At 41.7% G+C, this 15,498-nt stretch overlaps 2 protein-coding genes across 2 annotated transcripts; both read left to right on the top strand.

Annotated features, from left to right (window-relative positions):
- The first annotated feature begins 8 nt into the window (after positions 1 to 8).
- Positions 9 to 2,983, top strand: LOC311137228 (26S proteasome non-ATPase regulatory subunit 7-like). The gene is made up of 8 exons (XM_084171611.1): positions 9 to 156; positions 595 to 686; positions 848 to 940; positions 1,060 to 1,157; positions 1,309 to 1,389; positions 1,529 to 1,620; positions 1,808 to 2,006; positions 2,295 to 2,983. Exons 1-8 carry the CDS (start codon positions 83 to 85, stop codon positions 2,547 to 2,549), a joined length of 984 nt encoding a protein of 327 aa, XP_084027737.1. The 5' UTR covers positions 9 to 82; the 3' UTR covers positions 2,550 to 2,983.
- A 2,777-nt stretch (positions 2,984 to 5,760) lies between these two features.
- Positions 5,761 to 15,226, top strand: LOC311136980 (hypoxanthine-guanine phosphoribosyltransferase-like; the record flags this gene model as incomplete). Its single annotated transcript, XM_084171313.1, has 10 exons — positions 5,761 to 5,778; positions 6,010 to 6,063; positions 7,099 to 7,205; positions 11,092 to 11,275; positions 11,705 to 11,770; positions 11,951 to 11,968; positions 12,227 to 12,309; positions 12,788 to 12,834; positions 13,565 to 13,641; positions 13,829 to 15,226. 10 exons carry the CDS (start codon positions 5,761 to 5,763, stop codon positions 13,874 to 13,876), a joined length of 702 nt encoding a protein of 233 aa, XP_084027439.1. The 3' UTR covers positions 13,877 to 15,226.
- Positions 15,227 to 15,498: the final 272 nt, after the last annotated feature.

The following is a 15,498-nucleotide window of genomic DNA, read 5'->3' on the forward strand; positions in this document are numbered from 1 at the left end:
AGCCATTTGACAGGAAGTAGCTACCTAGCTAGACAGCTAGCATCACAGAGTTTGGTTGTATCCTCAAACACTTCACATAAAAATGCCGGAGTTAGCGGTAGAAAATGTGGTTGTCCATCCACTGGTGTTGCTCAGCGTGGTGGATCATTTTAATAGGTATGTCATTAATAGTATATCTGTTTCGAAATCATATCCATTCGCTACCTCTTTACTAACTTGCCACTTTTTGTACGAGAGATTATGTTGCAGCCAGGCCTAGCTAACCTGCTGAGTCAGAAACCCATATGAAGCTGTGTATTTGTTAGCCATGACAGTAGCATAGCTAGCTAGCTAATTTTGGCTAGTCAATTGTATTTACAGGCCACTCACTATCAGTTAGTATTAGCAAGTAACATAAACTGATTTCTAAATAATGGAATAATTGGAAAACCTTTTCAGTCTGTTTCGTAGAGCACAACGTCATTATGGATCAGGGTAGTTAACTTCGCTAGTGCCGGGGTAAAAGTAGCTAGTTATGTTCACTTTAGTTGATTTTTGATTTCCTCTAAGACATCCTATGGTATTGATTGTGTAAATGTTATGTTGTTTTTACAGAATAGGGAAAGTAGGCAACCAGAAGCGAGTAGTGGGTGTTCTCCTCGGCTCTTGGCATAAGAAAGTCCTTGATGTGTCCAACAGCTTTGCAGGTGATTTCTTCTCCTTTCATCATGTACTAAAATAACCTGTTATGTCATATGGCTAGTTTATAACATTCATATAACATTTGTGATGGCAGAGTAATTATGATGACAAAATGTTTAGCTATAAAAGCCTGTAGTTGGATCCATATTGATTGGGTTTTCTCCAGTGCCTTTTGATGAGGATGACAAGGATGATTCTGTGTGGTTCCTGGATCATGACTACTTGGAGAATATGTACAGCATGTTCAAGAAAGTCAATGGTGAGAACACACACTCAAACACACTATACATTAGTACATTTTAACTATTAAATTCAGTCTCATCGACTTCTACAGTTATCCTATAAGATTCTTAAACCTTTCCCTTTTCTTCTCTTCAGCCAGAGAGAGGATAGTGGGCTGGTATCACACAGGTCCTAAACTACATAAGAATGACATTGCCATCAATGAACTCATCAAGCAATACTGCACCAATTCAGTAAGTGCTTTCAACCCTGTAAATATTCCACATTAATAAATACCAGTAAGACATATTTGTCTCATCTCCTGTTGAAATTATAAAATTGTATTGATAATGCAGCAGAGATTTTAACAATGACTGTGTTTGTATGGAACTTCCTCCCTCTCAGGTTTTAGTGATCATTGATGTGAAGCCTAAGGACCTGGGCCTGCCTACAGAAGCCTACTTTTCTGTGGAGGAAATACATGACGTAAGTGGAGCATAGACATGTATGAGCCTAAATGACAAAATCAGTCAAACCCTGGACCAGCCAACCCCGGGGTCTCTGGGCTGATTTTGGACTAGGCATACAAGTGATCACACAAGTTCTTGTTACTGTACTCCTCCAGGACGGCACTCCGACCTCCAAGACGTTTGAACATGTGACCAGTGAGATCGGAGCAGAGGAGGCGGAGGAGGTGGGCGTGGAGCACTTGCTCAGGTACGCATTATCTTTTAACTAGACCACACACAGACGTTCCACATACCAATCTCTCTTTCTCTCTCACTGACACGCACAATAAAGCTTTTCACAGAGTCTTCTGACTTCAAGCTTAACTCCACACTGAATTCTAAATCCTTTTCTATTCTCCTCTGATATATTCTATCATATAATCTTGTGTCCACAGAGACATCAAGGACACAACAGTGGGTACTCTGTCTCAGCAGATCACCAACCAGGTACATGGCCTGAAGGGACTCAACTCCAAACTGCTGGACATCAGGTCTTACCTGGAGAGAGTGGCTGCAGGCAAGCTGCCCATCAACCACCAAATCGTTTACCATTTACAGGACGTCTTCAACCTGCTTCCCGACGTCAACCTACTGGTATGATGGGGTGTGGGGGTAGGCTTGAGTGTGTGTGGGAGCAAGGGGGATAGGGGCAGGGGGTGGCAGGCATGGTAATCGATATTACCTTTTTTTATTTAGGAAAAAGTGCACATTGATACATTTTCATTCTCAAATCAAATAAATTCAGGTTTGTAGGATCTACTACCTCATTACAATGAACAGGTAGCGTGGCTTTTTCCACCAGATTCCTTGTTGTGCTGATCAAATCCCCTGGTTAGTTAATCATAATTCACAATGCCCTAATCCTGCCACCTCTCCCTGCAGGAGTTCACTAAGGCCTTCTACCTGAAGACCAACGACCAGATGCTGGTCGTCTACCTGGCTTCCCTCATCCGCTCAGTGGTGGCTCTCCACAACCTCATCAACAACAAGATCTCCAACCGCGACGCAGAGAGGAAGGAGGGACAGGAGAAGGAAGAGGGCAAGAAGGAGAAGAAAGAGGACAAGGAGAAGAAGGACGAGAAAGAAAAGGAGAAGGGTGACTCCTCATCCAAGAAAGAAGAAAAGAAGAAGAAATAAGTGTGCACTATTTTGTTGTCTTATTCATACCCTATTCCCCTGGATAGTGCACTACTTTTGGCCTGAGCCACATGCGTCTGTGTATATGGTCTAGCTAAAAGTAGTGCTCTATATGGGGATATGGTGTCATTTGAGACTTGCCCTTTGTCATAACTGACATAATAACTATAGTGCTGAGGGTGAGAGGATGGTTATGTGTGTTGATGTTCTCTACAATGAGAACGTTTGTTCTGCACCGTCTGGGCTGCGTTCAGTAGGGCACAACGTTAAGGAACGCTCAGATAGAAATGCATATTGTAGAACAGACATGCCTCTCTGATGTGAGTAATCACGTCAGCTCTATTCTGTTATTTCTATCGGTAACGTTCAGTAAATTGCCCCCTCCTGAATGCGACCCTGGTGGTGTGTGTGTGTAATATATATATATATAATATATATATATATATATATATATATATATATATATACACATACATACATACATACATACATACATACATACATACATACATACATACATACATACATACATACATACATACACACACAATTGCCTGGGAGCTCTTATCTTTCGTATGGTGAAAAGGAACCTTCAATTTCTGTGTCACTCATTAAAGTGGGGTCATATTAAATAATTTTGTTATGTTTCCAATTGGCAAATGTTTTCTTTTGTCCCTTGCATTTATTTGGGTGTTTTTTGTACTGTATAATATTTAATGTAATAGAAACCCAGGGAGGAGAATTGTGAGGTTATGCTGCCTCCCCTGCAGTCTTGCCAGGCATTTGTGGGGAAGACATAGGGCTTGTTTTACAGTGCAGGCGACTGCCGACTGACTGATCTACAAAGAACCTTGCATCATAAATAACTACTCATCAGTCAGTCAAAATGTACCCATATACAGTCGTGGTCAAAAGTTTTGAGAATGACACAAATACTAATTTTCACAAAGTCTGCTGCCTCAGTTTTGATGATGGCAATTTGCATATACTCCAGAATGTCATGAAGAGTGATCAGATGAATTGCAATTAATTGCAAAGTTCCTCTTTGCCATGAAAATGAATTTAATCCCAAAAAAACATTTCCACTGCATTTCAGCCCTGCCACAAAAGGACCAGCTGACATCATGTCAGTGATTCTCTTGTTAACACAGGTGAGTGTTGACGAGGACAAGGCTGGAGATCACTCTGTCATGCTGATTGAGTTAGAATAACAGACTGGAAGCTTTAAAAGGAGGGTGGTGCTTGAAATCATTGTTCTTCCTCTGTTAACCATGGTTACTTGCAAGGAAACACTTGCCGTCATCATTGCTTTGCACAAAAAGGGCTTCACAGGCAAGGATATTGCTGCTAGTAAGATTGCACCTAAATCAACAATTTCTCAGATCATCAAGAACTTCAAGGAGAGAGGTTCAATTGTTGTGAAGAAGGCGTCAGGGCGCCCAAGAAAGTCCAGCAAGCGCCAGGACCGTCTCCTAAAGTTGATTCAGCTGCGGGATCGGGCACCACCAGTGCAGAGCTTGCTCAGGAATGGCAGCAGGCAGGTGTGAGTGCATCTGCACGCACAGTGAGGCGAAGACTTGGAGGATGGCCTGGTGTCAAGAAGGGCAGCAAAGAAGCCACTTCTCTCCAGGAAAAACATCAGGGACAGACTGATATTCTGCAAAAGGTACAGGGATTGGACTGCTGAGGACTGGGGTAAAGTCATTTTCTCTGATGAATCCCCTTTCCGATTGTTTGGGGCATCCGGGAAACACCTTGCCCGGAGAAGACAAGGTGAGCGCTACCATCAGTCCTGTGTCATGCCAACAGTAAAGCATCCTGAGACCATTCATGTGTGGGGTTGCTTCTCAGCCAAGGGAGTGGGCTCACTCGCATTTTTGCCTAAGAACACAGCCATGAATAAAGAATGGTACCAACACATCCTCCGAGAGCAACTTCTCCCAACCATCCAAGAACAGTTTGGTGACGACCAATGCCTTTTCCAGCATGATGGAGCACCTTGCCATAAGGCGAAAGTGATAACTAAGTGGCTCAGGGAACAAAACATCTACATTTTGGGTCCATGACCAGGAAACTCCCCCGACCTTAATCCCATTGAGAACTTGTGGTCGATCCTCAAGAGGCGGGTGGACAAACAAAAACCCACAAATTCTGACAAACTCCAAGCATTGATTATGCAAGAATGGGCTGCCATCAGTCAGGATGTGGCCCAGAAGTTAATTGACAGCATGCCAGGGCAGATTGCAGAGGTCTTGAAAAAGAAGGGTCAACACTGCAAATATTGACTCTTTGCATAAACTTAATGTAATTGTCAATAAAAGCCTTTGACACTTATGGAATGCTTGTAATTATACTTCAGTATGCCATAGTAACATCTGACAAATATCTCATAACACTGAAGCAGCGAACTTTGTGAAGACCAATACTTGTCATTCTCAAAACTTTTGACCATGACTGTACATGATGGTTTTGATCCTAACATGGCCATACATTCAAGGCTGGTGATGGACTGCATATTATGAATCTGTATCTAACATAACACAGGCTATACCAAGCGAAAGGAGTGGTTTGAAGTTTATTTTCCCATTTGGATAAACTGTAGACAAACTATTGATCGGACCAATACTGGGTTACAGACAATGAACTAAATAGTCATGGAATACGCTGTATATAGATCATCATTGAGCAGCATGTCACTATGACAGCAAGCCTCCCAAATCTATGATAATCCTTGTCATGGCGCAGCTATAGGCTAGCACAGGGAAGACGCGTTTCTGCATTGATTTGGATGTGTGGATTTATATTATAACATACGATATAACGGACGGTGATTTACGACAAATATTCACTAGGCTACAATTATTTTCACAGTTCAGCTAATTCGACAATTGTACCATTCATTTCAACGCAATGAGTACGGCGGTATTATGAAATGTGCAACAGCCAGTGCATTAAACGCAGGTTGCGTCCGGTAAATCAGATTATTGGTCGGTAAAAGGCTAGCTGTGGTAAAATGGATTGTGACGTGATGGTTTAAAATCCCGGGGGAGGGAGAGCATCGCATGTACTCGACCACGGTAAAGTAGGTCGACAGAGCACATACGAGAGACGCCCCACCCATTACACTAAATAACATTATTTCTTCCCTATGGATCCGGGCATGACTCCTCAAATATCACCCTAGTGAGGCGTGAACAGCACGAGCGGTAACATGGCCTCCTATCTCCAGGTAAAGTGTACCCTATGTTCTATTTTCCAATGTCAGTCAGACAGATCCCTTGTCTTGCTCTGGACAGAATGGGTTTCTGCAGAATGGACGTTTTTGATTTATGTGTCGGAGTGTGGTTTCATAATGACTTCAGGATTGCGGGACAGGACAGGTGTGAATAAATCCCTGGCATATGTTAGCTACCTTGTCAATTGACATAATTTCACAATTGACGCAGCCAGTCAGGCCTAGTATGAAATCCTGAAAGCGGATCGCACCCGCTATCTCTGTCTCACCCAGAAACAGGTGGTTGAAAGCAAGCTTAAAAATGTTGCAGGGGTGACGTTAGTGTGTGATCGCGCGTGCGTATGTGCTTCCGTTTGCGAAGACTTGGTCAACTCAATGAAGACTTGTGCCATTCTGTGCCAACATTTCCAGACATTGGAACTATATAAGGTTATATTTTGTTTAAAAAAAGTGTTCAGTCACATATAATTTGATCTTTAGATGCTTCTTCATATGACTTTGATGTGAGATTTTTTTAAAAGTTAGTTTTAAGTGAAACAAAAATGGAAAAACTAGAAAGTTCTATCTGCATAAATACCTTTTGAATTTGGCAGTATAATGTTCTATCTGCAATCCAATCACAAGCCTGAACAAATACAGACGTACCAATCAGAAAATGTCTTTGCTATCTCCCTCTAATAATGATGGAGTTCGTTTTTCATGGCCCGGTGCCCAGGGTGGGTGGAGATTTCTATTTAAGACCAATGGAAAGGTTTAAAATTACCTAACTCCGTTCACCTGGGGCACAGGGCCATGCAAAATGAACTTGACCTGTGTTGTAGTCTAGTCTAGCAAGTAATAATGGCACGCAAACAAAATACAACGTCAGAAATCTTAAAAGTATATCTTGTCAGATCGTTTTTCAGGTGATGATAGTAATTCGTCTGATCATAATATATTTCTTAATGTATTTGATGAGTTCTGACTCTATCTTGGTAAAATAGTTATTCTGTCATTTATGTATTCAAATAGCTACAGTTCTTAACTGAATGTTTAATTCAGAAGTGTCAATAGGCTCTGAAATGTCAATCTGGGTTCAGCCATAAGGTTCTATCTGTGATTGCACCCCCCTAAAACAACAGATTGACAAATGTCTCAGGATTTTGATACTCTGCAATTTAGGTACCTGAAAGAACAATTCACTACAAAACAGTTCTGACATCTGGAATGTGAAAACTTTGATGCTCAATATCTCAGAACTATGCTTTGCACAGATATAACCTTACTCCCAAGGTCATGATTTGCTAAATGTGTTTTATCTCTTTGCTCCTTCAGATACCTGATGATGAGAAAGGGTATGAGTTGGACCTCTTCTGTGTCCCCAAACACTATGAGGAGGATTTAGACCGGGTCATCATCCCTCATGGACTGATCATGGACAGGTAAGTCAAACCATCACCACTGGACTGGCACTCATGGGACCTGGGTAGGCTACTGTACTGTAGCATCATCATCAAACCCCAAGGCACGATGCTGCGTCAAGGTTATTATAGTAAACAAAGAAAACAAAAACTAATCATGAAAAACATTTAGTAAAATGATTAAGAAACCCGTTTGGAAAACAAAAACTATACTGAAACTATTATCTTTGACTCCAAAACGAACTAAAATAAAAACCATCGTACATTTTGTTCAGCTTTAGTTTTTTCTCTTTTAATCTTTGGGCAAAAATCAAATTGGGTTTTCAAGCTTTTTTTTCTAATGGGGTATTCAAGCTTCTGAATCTGGCAGGTAAATGCTGCCAGGAGATGGCGATGTTTCAAATAGGCTTAGCTTGTGCATCATTAGCGATCCAGTCTCTCATTAGCTATCTCTCTAGACAGATGGGTTACCTTCCACAATGTTCCAGCATACAAGTCTGTACAAGTACCTGCGTCAGTTTGGACAGGCACGGGGGATTGGAACAGGGAAGCGCGTCACATCCGGTGACGTCACCACCTTCTCCACTTGTTGCCCTAGCGTAAACACCCCCGCCGGACACAAAGTAGTAGATAGCTAGCAAGATGGAGAATGTGGAGGTTATTTTAATGAGTGCATTTTGCAAGTGGCTAGTTTGCATCATCTACCTTCAAGCCAGGTTTTGTCTGTCTACAGGCTACGGAAACAGTTAGATTTTTCAGGCTTTGCCCGCCTACCCAAACTCATGATTAGTTGAGAGATTTGTCTGTCTGAAGAGGCCCCTCCCCGGAACCTTTTTTTTTTTTTTTATGTCCAAGAGAATCTGACATCTTCACCAGACCTTGTGCTGCTGCTATAGGTCTGGGATTTCCGAGACTTCTAGCTATCACCAAAGATGATCTATTATATTGACAAGATAGTCGAGTGACTGCGCTAATGATGGAAATACAGGTCCACAAAGATGGAAGGCAGGCGGTAGGAGGAGAGATCAGGTGGGATAATTCTAGCCAATGAGAGGGCAGATACGCGTGTGAACAACAGACACAACTCCGTGTGGCTGATACCATTCCATTTACTCCATTCCGGCCATTATTATGAGCCGTCCTCCCCTCAGCAGCCTCCACTGAACTCCGATAGTCTTTCTTTCAAAGTTGCTGAAATGCCACGTGCATCCACTTATCAGTGCATTCGTAACAACCTAACCATTACGAAACTTCTATTCGATCAAATAAGCCTCAGATAGCAAATACTAATTATATTTTTTGTTGACCAAATTAGACACTCTCATTGACCTCCATACAAAAACTCCTCACTTCCACTAGTTAATGCAGATTTTCGCGCAGACAGATTTAGGGGTGGAGTCAGCCCTCTCGCTTCGCCTTTTTTCTCTCTGTTATCACTAACTAACAGGGAAGAATTACAACCTACAACACCTAAATGGCTCCTAGCCTCCCATACATACAGTGGGGAGAACAAGTATTTGATACACTGCCGATTTTGCAGGTTTTCCTACTTACAAAGCATGTAGAGGTCTGTAATTTTTATCATAGGTACACTTCAACTGTGAGAGACGGAATCTAAAACAAAAATCCAGAAAATCACATTGTATGATTTTTAAGTAATTAATTTGCATTTTATTGCATGACATAAGTATTTGATTACCTACCAACCAGTAAGAATTCCGGCTCTCACAGACCTGTTAGTTTTTCATTAAGAAGCCCTCCTGTTCTCCACTCATTACCTGTATTAACTGCACCTGTTTGAACTCGTTACCTGTATAAAATACACCTGTCCACACACTCAATCAAACAGACTCCAACCTCTCCACAATGGCCAAGACCAGAGAGCTGTGTAAGGACATCAGGGGTAAAATTGTAGACCTGCACAAGGCTGGGATGGGCTACAGGACAATAGGCAAGCAGCTTGGTGAGAAGGCAACAACTGTTGGCGCAATTATTAGAAAATGGAAGAAGTTCAAGATGACGGTCAATCACCCTCGGTCTGGGGCTCCATGCAAGATCTCACCTCGTGGGGCATCAATGATCATGAGGAAGGTGAGGGATCAGCCCAGAACTACACTGCAGGACCTGGTCAATGACCTGAAGAGAGCTGGGACCACAGTCTCAATGAAAACCATTAGTAACACACTACGCCGTCATGGATTAAAATCCTGCAGCGCACGCAAGGTCACCAGTTTGCCAATGACCATCTGGATGATCCAGAGGAGGAATGGGAGAAGGTCATGTGGTCTGATGAGACAAAAATAGAGCTTTTTGGTCTAAACTCCACTCGCCGTGTTTGGAGGAAGAAGAAGGATGAATACAACCCCAAGAACACCATCCCAACCGTGAAGCATGGAGGTGGAAACATCATTCTTTGGGGATGCTTTTCTGCAAAGGGGACAGGACGACTGCACCGTATTGAGGGAAGGATGGATGGGGCCATGTATCGCGAGATCTTGGCCAACAACCTCCTTCCCTCAGTGAGAGCATTGAAGATGGGTCGTGGCTGGGTCTTCCAGCATGACAACGACCCGAAACACCCAGCCAGTGGCTCCGTAAGAAGCATCTCAAGGTCATGGAGTGGCCTAGCCAGTCTCCAGACCTGAACCCAATAGAAAATCTTTGGAGGGAGCTGAAAGTCCGTATTGCCCAGCGACAGCCCCGAAACCTGAAGGATCTGGAGAAGGTCTGTATGGAGGAGTGGGCCAAAATCCCTGCTGCAGTGTGTGCAAACCTGGTCAAGACCTACAGGAAACGTATGATCTCTGTAATTGCAAACAAAGGTTTCTGTACCAAATATTATGTTCTGCTTTTCTGATGTATCAAATACTTATGTCATGCAATAAAATGCAAATTAATTACATAAAAATCATACAATGTGATTTTCTGGATTTTTGTTTTAGATTCCGTCTCTCACAGTTGAAGTGTACCTATGATAAAAATTACAGACCTCTACATGCTTTGTAAGTAGGAACACCTGCAAAATCGGCAGTGTATCAAATACTTGTTCTCCCCACTGTAGGAGGCTACTTTCTGTCCCCAACACTAACACTAAAACTGAAACTAAATAATATAAAAACGAAATAGAAATGTTTTTATAGAAATAAAACTGAATAAAAACTAGTTATTCATGCCGGGAAACCAACTGAAACTAAACTGAATTTCAAATAAATAAATAAAAACAAATAGAAATGAATATATAGCTAATAACCTTGTGCTGCGTACAATAAATGGAGAGCAGAATATTATAGGTTCAACTCGTCGGATCAGGTTACAGTGAGTTGTTAACAGAAATAGTGTCTCTCTCTGACACACACTTTCCTATTCACTTATGGAGTAAATCAGGCCTCAACGTTCTCACCAACTCCTCTGTGCCTCTATTGTTTTCTTAATTTACCCATGGTTGCAAAGGTATTTTGTGTGAAACAGCTCACCAACATATTTGTTAGGCAAATCACTGTTAGGCATTCAGACCAGCAGGGAAGTTACAGCCACCATCAATTTGAATTGCAGACATGGGGGTGGCAAGCAGCAGGCTTATGAATGCGGTGGCAAGCAGCAGGCTTATGAATGTGACATGGGCAATCAGACTACCCGGTTGTAGAATGCCATGTTAAACCCTGTTCTGAATACGGTAGAAGGACTCCAACCAGATCATTTGATTTGACCCAGGCAGCAACTTTTCATCAGGTGGCCAGACTAACCACAAACCATTATTTATTTTTTTGACTAACCAGATCACAAACCAACTGAAGATTGATGAGCCTGCACATAAATTACAGTTCACATGCCATTGTATCTTCCTCTCTCCTTCTCTCTCTCCATCCCCCTTCTTTATCCTTCTCTCTCTTTGTCTCTCTCTCTCTAGGACTGAGCGTCTGGCTCGTGATATAGTCCGTGACATGGGGGGACACCATATAGTAGCACTGTGTGTTCTCAAAGGAGGTTATAAATTCTTTGCCGACCTGCTGGACTACATCAAGGCCCTAAATCAGAACAGCGAGAAGTCTGTCCCGTTGACTGTGGATTTCATTAGGCTAAAGAGCTATTGCGTGAGTGAACCATTCCACATTTATCTTCCTCCTTCAATAGCTTCCAAATCTGTTATATACAGTAGATGGCAATCTTTATGTACAGTAAATGCCGGGTTACATGCTTATTCTGGGGGTATTGTTGCTGGAGAATTGTGTTGTCTAGCCTGGTCTTAGATCAGTGTGTGTGTTTAGCCAACTCCTTTGTTATCTGTTCTAATGCCAACAAACACAACACAGGGGTTGGCTAAAGCACAATCAGATCTACTACTAGACTCTGATCTGCTACTGATGCATGAGCAGATAACACTGCCATTGGCCGACACTGTTATGAGGTATATTTAGATCACCACTAGATCACCTTATGATAGATTTAGACCATCACCCTCTTCCTGGATGAGATGTGTAGTTTTACTGGTGTGTGTGTGTGTGTGTGTGTATTGTCCCCAGAATGACCAGTCTACAAACAGTGTCAAAGTTATTGGAGGGGATGAGCTCTCGACTCTAACGGGGAAGGTGAGATTTGATTGCTTGCCATAATCACTGATAAAATATTGTACATCTTAGGAGTGAAGTTGTAACCCTTTTACCAATGAGGCTCTGTAATTTTTAAATAAATTATTCAAATGTTCTGATCTGTACATATTCATCAACAGTATATTTGTGTGATCAATTGTTTCGTCATTTCCTTTGCAGAATGTTTTGATAGTTGAGGTAAGACAATTTCCCTCTGTCTTTCTAGCACTTCATCTGAATTGTCAATCATGCTAAATGTTAAAACTGCTGTAAATAAATGTGTGGAGCATGCTAGCTCTCACATGAACCGTAGCAATATGACCAGGGCACAAATCACATTCACTCTTGGGTCCACATAAATATTTTATTGCTTGCCTTGAATTAGTGAAGGACTGCTTTGCATGCCATAAATTGAAACCCCTTATCCAACTGTATCTGTCCTGCTGATTTGTTTAGGACATTGTGGAGACGGGGAGGACTATGGAGACACTGCTATCACTGCTGAGTGAATGCAATCCAAAGATGGTCAAAGTGGTCAGGTGAGAACCATTGTATACAGTACTCTCTTTTCTCCCATATCATGCCTACTGAACATCCTCTAGAAGTGCTGTGTAGCCCTGATTTAGACAGAAGTGTTTCAGCTCAGAATGTCAGTCACTTTGCCGATCCAGACAGCACTCTCTGTCTACCCTAATGCTCTCTCTTCCCCTTAAGCACTGATTTAGAGATGTTATGTGACTGGGGCAGCTTAAGAGTTAATCTATGCACTGTTAACAGATCTGTGGCAGGACGGGATATCCCTCTGCTATCGAAGGGACTGTTTGACCCTCTAGTTTAGGTTGTAGATGGCTATGTTCTTGAGTGCATTATATTATTAAGAACAATACAACACCATTGAGTGAATTGTATTGTTTGCTGTGTCATTGAGATTGTTGTATAGACTATGTCATTGACAACATCGCATGGTTTGCCTAGAGATCCTATTCATTTCTCTGGTTGTATGCATTGTCATTTCAGCCTTCTAGTCAAGAGAACACCAAGGAGCTCAGGATACAGACCAGACTGTGAGTTTTGCTGGTGTGTGTTGGGGAAAGGGGATACCTAGTCAGTTGTACAAGTGAATGCATTCAACTGAAATGTCTTCCGCATTTAACCCAATCAGAGAGATGCAGGGGGCTGCCTTAATCGAAGTCCACGGTGCAGTTGTTGGGGGTTAAGTGCTTGCTCTAGGGCAGAACAGCAGATCTTTCCACCTTGCCGGCTCGGGGATTCGAACCAGCGACCTGCCGGTTACTGGCCTAGCAATCTTAACCGCTAGGCTACCTGCCGCCTGTGTGTGTGTTGTGTGTGCCTGCCCACTGTTGATGTACTACTGTACTAGAAAGAGCCTCAGCCTTTGGAAGGATGACCACATATGATGCAGTTATATTTTCCACGAGATTAATATGCTTATCTGAAAATCTAGACCTGCTCTATGGCCCTGGCAGCTAAAGGGTAAACCCCAGTCACAGACAACAGGAGTAAACTAGCTAGCCTCGAGAGATATAAAGTATGGTGCTCTTTTCTATCTGCCTTAATGTTGTTATGTAATACTAATGCATATAGCTGTAAAGGAGAAATGTACACTAAAACACATCCCATAAACTCATTATACGGATGTCTTGGTATTTAGCATGCCAGGAACTAGAGACTCGTATCAATATGTTAAGACATGTTGCACATATAGCTGTTTTGCATGTATTTGTAGAGTGATTTTTGTCTGTTTGTGTTTACGTCTGTCTCTGTATTTCCCAGACATCGGGTTTGAGGTGCCTGATTCGTTCCTGGTGGGATATGCCCTGGACTACAATGAGTACTTCAGAGATCTCAGTGTAAGTTGTCTGGGTTAGAGATGATACTGATATTCTGTTATATTCTCTATCCTAGATTCAGCATGTTGAATCTTAGTGAAATACCTAAATATAAGATGGGTCTGTTAAATCAAGTCTGTCATTGGTGTATTCTTTTACGCGTGTGCGCACACACATACTCGTTACCATGTGTTTTTGCTCTGTGCAGCACATCTGTATACTGAACGAGAACGCAAAGGAGAAGTACAAAGTGTGAGCTGAAGAGGAGGCGATGGATGAAGGGAGTCTAGGACCACTGTGATGATCCTGAGCTTTTTGGGGTTCTGAACCGTATTTTTTTTTCTACGTATGGAACTTACTTACATACTTAATAGAGCCTCACAGTGGAGGTGTCATAATACCCATAAAACTTAGCAGTCAAACAGAGAAATGGTTCCAATAGTTTTTCCACCATTCATTTTTCCCATAGGGAATTTTAGAAATAATTAAAATAAGGGCTGTGTTTCGTGCAGGCTTACCCTGGTGTGACATTTTGATAACCATGTAAATCTCTCTGACAAGGTGACTTTTATCAATATATTTGCCTCTATTTACTCTCAAATTCAAAAATGCTAATTAGCATCAAAGTAGACATCATGTAAGACTACAGATCCCTGCAAGCTCCTGCACGTCATCTCTAGCTGACACCTTTGCTAATAGTCAATTGTGTCAATTTAAAACTTGCACAAGACCGTTCACAGAATTGTCAATTTTAAAGAAATGTAGTCAATTTATTCATTACTAAATTTAGCTAACATTAGATAAGAATCTCTGGATTAACTACCTTTGCCTCGATTGGGCAGTCTCGTCCAGATCATCATTTGTAGTTCTTTATGATAGCCACATTAGCAGCTAATTATCATTTCATTTTTGGGGGGTAAATACAGGCAAATATATTGATGTCACCTTGTCCTAGAGAGATTTACACCGTTATCAAAAAGTCACATCAGGGTAAGCCTACACGAAAAACACAGCCCTTATTTTAAGTGTGTCTAAAATCCCCTATGGGAAAAATGAGTGGTGGAAAAACGATTGGAACCATTTCTTTGTTTGACCGCTAGATTTTATGACTCCTACTGTGGTACTCTGTGAACACATGGACTGTGAATTCACTTTGCAAGATGCTCTTTGAGAAAACAAACTTTTTATTTATTTATTCTTATTTAACAAAATCTTGTTCCCCTGCAAGGAATGGGATGAGTAATGTGTTTAAGTAGAGGAGGATGTCGTGTAAAGATGGTTATGGGAGATATTACACTATTATCATTTCGATTTTTTTTATACATTCTTTTGGGGCCTTGAATGCCTCTGAGTCTGATTATGTTAGTAATAGTGAATATTGATTTACAATCCACAGGGTCTCAGACTGTACATATCCACAATGAACTCTGAGTCTAAAGTCATGTATCAAACACTTTTACTGCATCGAACAAACTACAAACCAATAATGCTGGAATGTACTGTAACATAATTTTGTTTCAGATACAATGGAAATGTTGTGCTGTCAGTGATGTTTTCTTTCACCACTCATTGACCGCAATATTAAATATTATTGTTGTTCATCTTTAAAACCTTGTGCTAGGGTGTGTGTGTGTGTGTGTGTGTGTCAAAGCTGACTTCCATGGATTGCCTACAAACTCATTCCACGGAGGGTCCAATGATTGCGGGTTTTCGCTCCTCCCTTGTACTTGATTGAGGAATTAAGGTTGCTGATTAGTAAGGGACTTCCCTACCTGGTTGTCTAAGTCTTAATTGAAAGGAGAAACCAAAAACCAGCAGACACTAAGCCCTCCGTGGAATGAGTTTGACACCTGGCCTAAAGGGTTGCAAGATTGTGAT

Source organism: Coregonus lavaretus, assembly GCF_964263955.1.
Source record: "Coregonus lavaretus genome assembly, chromosome: 11".
NCBI classification, from domain to species: domain Eukaryota; kingdom Metazoa; phylum Chordata; class Actinopteri; order Salmoniformes; family Salmonidae; genus Coregonus; species Coregonus lavaretus.

Excerpts from the sequence above, each read along its gene's own strand:
- LOC311137228 (XM_084171611.1), top strand. The coding sequence starts at position 83 with ATGCCGGAGTTAGCGGTAGAAAATGTGGTTGTCCATCCACTGGTGTTG. Across the intron at positions 1,390-1,528 it reads CTGTGGAGGAAATACATGAC|GACGGCACTCCGACCTCCAA; the intron begins GTAAGTGGAGCA and ends GTACTCCTCCAG. Across the intron at positions 1,621-1,807 it reads GGCGTGGAGCACTTGCTCAG|AGACATCAAGGACACAACAG; the intron begins GTACGCATTATC and ends TTGTGTCCACAG.